This window comes from Onychostruthus taczanowskii, unplaced genomic scaffold (genome assembly GCF_017590055.1).
Source record: "Onychostruthus taczanowskii isolate IOZ18803 unplaced genomic scaffold, ASM1759005v1 scaffold320, whole genome shotgun sequence".
In the NCBI taxonomy this organism is placed as follows: Eukaryota; Metazoa; Chordata; class Aves; order Passeriformes; family Passeridae; genus Onychostruthus; species Onychostruthus taczanowskii.
The window spans coordinates 55,967-60,367 of record NW_024500573.1 but is presented as its reverse complement, the minus strand read 5'-3'; the positions used below and the strand labels follow the sequence as shown (position 1 = coordinate 60,367).

Here is a 4,401-nt window from a genome sequence, read left to right as displayed (position 1 = left end):
GGGGGGGGGTCTCCTGCCTCAGTTTCCCCTGGCAGGGGGGGAGCAGCGGCGCCCTGGGGGTGGTGGCACCTCCAGGGGTTGGTGACACTTCAGGGGAGGTGGCACCTCCAGGGGTTGGTGGCAATTCTAGGCGTTGGTGGCACTTCGGGGCTGGTGTCACCTCCAGGGGTTGGTGGCACTTTGGGGCACCGGGGACTGGTGTCACCTCCGGGGACTGGTGCCATCTTAGGGATTGTGTCACCTCCAGGTCTTGGTGGCACTTTGGGGCTGGTGGCACCTCCAGGGGTTGGGGGCACTTTGGGGCTGGTGTCACCTCCAGGGCTTGGTGGCACCTCCAGATGGTGACACTTCTAGGCATTGGTGTCACCTCCAGGGCTTGGTGGCACTTTGGGACTGGTGGCACCTCCAGGGCTTGGTGACACCTCCAGGCATTGGTGGAGTCTTGGCTGGTGGCTCTTCTGGGTGTTGGTGGCACTTTGGGGCTGGTGGCACTTCCAGATGTTGGTGGTGACACCTCCAGGGCTTGGTGACACGTCCAGGCATTGGTGGCATCGTGGGACTGGTGTCACGTCTGGGCTGATGTCACCTTCAAGCATTGGTGATGCGTCCAGGCACTGGTGTCACTTTGGGGCTGGTGGCACCTCCAGATGTTGGTGACACCTCCAGGGGTTGGTGGCACTTTGGGACTGGCGGCAGCTCCAGCTATTTGTGTCCCCTTGGGGCTGGTGACACTTCCAGACTTGGTGACACTCTGAGGCTGGCGACACCTCCAGGTGCTGGTGACAGTCTGGGGCTGGTGGCACCTTCAGGACTGGTGACACTTCCAGATCTGGTGACACTCTGAGGCTGGTGACACCTGAGACCTCCAGGCCTTGGTGACACCTCCAGACTTGATGACACCTCCAGGACTGGTGGCACCTCCAGATGTTGGTGTCCCCTTGAACCCGGTGACACCCCCAGATGTTGGTGTCCCTTTGGGGCTGGTGGCACCTCCAGCACTGGTGACACTTCCAGTTGTTTGTGTCCCTTTGGGGCTGGTGACACCCCCAGATGTTGGTGTCCCCTTGAATCCGTTGACACCCCCAGATGTTGATGTCCCTTTGAGGCTGGTGACACTTCAAGTTGTTTGTGTCCCTTTGGGGCTGGTGACGCCCCCAGATGTTGGTGTCCCCTTGAATCCAGTGACACCTCCAGATGTTGGTGTCCCCTTGAGGCTGGTGACACCCCCAGATACTGGTGTCCCTTTGGGGCTGGTGGCACCTCCAGCACTGGTGACACCCCCAGATGTTGGTGTCCCCTTGAATCCAGTGACACCTCCAGATGTTGGTGTCCCCTTGAGGCTGGTGACACCCCCAGATACTGGTGTCCCTTTGGGGCTGGTGGCACCTCCAGCACTGGTGACACCCCCAGATGTTGGTGTCCCCTTGAACCCGGTGACACCCCCAGATGTTGGTGTCCCCTTGAACCCGGTGACACCCCCAGATGTTGGTGTCCCCTTGAACCCGGTGACACCCCCAGATGTTGCTGTCCCCTTGAACCTGGCGACATCGCCACCATCCACCACCACCCCCTCGCCCCGGTGCCACCTGGGAGCCACCCCTCGCCCCGGCGCCGCCACCCCGGCGCCGATGTCACCTCTCTGTCCCCCCTCAGACGTTGCTGATGCGGACGCTGAGCGGGGCCCCCTCCCCCTCCCGCTCCGCCTCCCGCAGCGACTCCTCCAGCTTGACCTTCTCGGGGTCCCCGAACCGCACGGCCTCGTGGTGACAGCAGGGCGCCGCCACCTTGACCACGCGGTCGAAGAGGCTGAAGTCGGCCACGTACTTGCCGCTGGCCGACAGCGAGATGGCCGGCGTGAACTCGTAGCCCCACAGGATCTCCTCGGGCAGGTAGGACGTGCGCACCTGGCACGTGGCGCTGGTGGACTCCACGGTGCCGCTCAGGATGACCACCAGCTCGAAGTCGCCGTCCCCCGAGCGCAGGGACACGTCCCGCAGCGGGCTGGCCTCGTCCACCACGTGGTAGAAGGTCAGCGGCAGGATGAGGAAGGGGCTGTCCGAGGACGTGTCCACCTGGAAGTCCACGTTGAGCTGGTTGAGCCGGACGCTCTCGCCCTCCTTGGTGAGGTGGGTCTGCAGCAGCTTGCCGGTGACCTGGCAGCCGATCAGGAGGCTCTTCCTCATGTTGGCCACGCGGATCATCAGGCAGGTCTTGCCGTCGTGCTGCGCCACCACGGCGTTCTGGCTGAACTTGATGGTCTCGGCGCGCTTCTTGGGCCGCGCGATCTTGGCCAGGAAGGTGCCGGTGATGAAGATCTCCAGGATGGTGGTGAGCACCAGCTGGGTGATGAGCAGCACGATGGCCAGCGGGCACTCCTCGCTGATGTAGCGGAAGCCGTAGCCGATGGTGGTCTGCGACTCCAGGGAGAAGAGGAAGGCGCCGGTCAGCGTGTGCACCTGCATCACGCACGGCGTGTGGTTGGCGGGCGGCTCGAACTCCAGCAGGTCGCCGTGCGCCGCGGCCACCAGGTACCACACCACGCCGAAGGCGAACCAGGTGCCGGCGAAGGTGGCGGAGAAGAGCAGGAGCTTGTAGCGCCACTGGAGGTCGATGAAGGTGGTCCACAGGTCCTTGAGGTACAGGAAGCGCTTGTCCGAGATGTGCTCCATGCGCACGTTGCTGCGGCCGTCCTTGGTCAGCACGCGGCGCCGCCGCAGCCCCGGCCCCATCAGCGGGCGGCTGTCGGTCTGCGTGGTCTGGCTGTAGTACACCTTGGTGGAGGACGTCATCTGTGGGGACACGGGGACGCGTGAGGGATGGGGACAGGGAGAGAATGTCTTCTGTGGGGACACCAGGACAGGGGAGGGACAGGGGCAGGGAGAGAATGTCTTCTGTGGGGACACCAGGACAGGGGAGGGACAGGGGCAGGGAGAGAATGTCTTCTGTGGGGACACCAGGACAGGGGAGGGACAGGGGCAGGGAGAGAATGTCTTCTGTGGGGACACCAGGACAGGGGAGGGACAGGGGGGAGAATGTCGTCTGTGGGGACATGGGGACAGGGCAGGGACAGGTGGAGAATGTCATCTGTGGGGACATGAGGACAGGGCAGGGACAGGGGGAGAATGTCATCTGTGGGGACACCGGGACAGGGGAGGGACAGGGAGAGGATGTGATCTGTATGTGCACCGGGACAGGGGAGGGACAGGGACAGGGAGAGAATGTCATCTGTGGGGACACCGGGACAGGGGAGGGACAGGGAGAGAATGTCATCTGTGGGGACACCGGGACAGGGAAGGGACAGGTGGAGAATGTCATCTGTGGGGACACCAGGACAGGGGAGGGACAGGGGAGGGACAGGTGGAGAATGTCATCTGTGGGGACACGGGGACAGGTGAGGGACAGGGCAGGGACTGGGGAGGGACAGGTGACAGGGTCATCAAGGGGGACACAGGGACAGGCAGAGGGAGTGCTCAGCGGGGACATGTGAGGGGCAGGTGAGGGGAATCATCTTGAGGGACATGGGGACAGGTGAGGGACAGGGGAGGGACAGGTAGAGAACGTCATCTGTGGGGACACGGGGACATTGGAGGGAGAGGTGGAGAGGGGCACCTGCAGGGGACACTGGGACAGGTGAGGGACATGGGAGGGACAGGAGGAGAATGACATCAGGGGGGAACCAGGGGGTGATCCCCATGTCCCTCCCCCCCCGTGTCCCCCTCCCCTGTCCCCTGGCAGCTCCGGTGGTGGCCCTGGAAGTGTCCCTGGCGTCCGGGAGGAAGAGGAAGGGGATGAATGGGAGGTGACAGGGACAAATGGCCGGGGGCAGCGCCAGGCGCCTCCCCGGTGTCCCCGTGTCCCGGTGTCCCCATCCCAAAAAAGGCCCTTTCAGCCCCCGCCAGCCTCTGGCCCCGCCACCGTTTCCGCCGCGGAAGGGCAGCGTGCCGGGGACACGGGGACACGGGGACACCGGGAGGTGCTGGCACCACGGGGGGGTCTCCTTGGAGCCCGATGTCCCCGCGCCGGCCAAGGCTGGGGACACGAGTGGCACTGCCACTGTCGCGGCTGCGCCAGAGAAATGTCCTGGAAGGGACGGTGGCAGCCGGGACAGAGGGGACATCGCTGTCCCCAAAGAGGGGACACGGAGCTGCTCCGGGGGGGCTCTGGGGGTCCCTGGAGCCACCGTGTCCCCACAGAGCCGCTGTGTCCCCAGAGCCACTGCGTGTCCCCAAAACCACCCCGTGTCCTGGAGCTGCTGGGGGTCCCCAGAGCCCCCCGTGTCCCCAGAGACCCCCGTGTCCCCAGAGCCCCCCGTGTCCCCAGAGACCCCCGTGTCCCCAGAGCCCCCGTGTCCCCAGAGCCCCCCGTGTCCCCAAAGCCCCCCGTGAGCTTGCCGGTGACCTG

The 4,401-nt window shown here is 64.8% G+C and overlaps 1 protein-coding gene across 4 annotated transcripts in view; it reads right to left on the bottom strand.

Moving 5' to 3' along the window:
• Positions 1 to 1,538: 1,538 nt before the first annotated feature.
• The window catches only part of KCNJ10 (potassium inwardly rectifying channel subfamily J member 10), a 12,611-nt gene continuing 9,748 nt past the window's right edge, over positions 1,539 to 4,401 (bottom strand). For all 4 annotated transcript variants that reach the window (XM_041410501.1, XM_041410504.1, XM_041410502.1 and 1 more), the window contains exon 2: positions 1,539 to 2,789. In XM_041410501.1, coding sequence (XP_041266435.1) covers positions 1,650 to 2,789 — 1,140 coding nt within the window. In that variant the 3' untranslated portion in view covers positions 1,539 to 1,649. The remainder of the gene's footprint in view (positions 2,790 to 4,401) is intronic.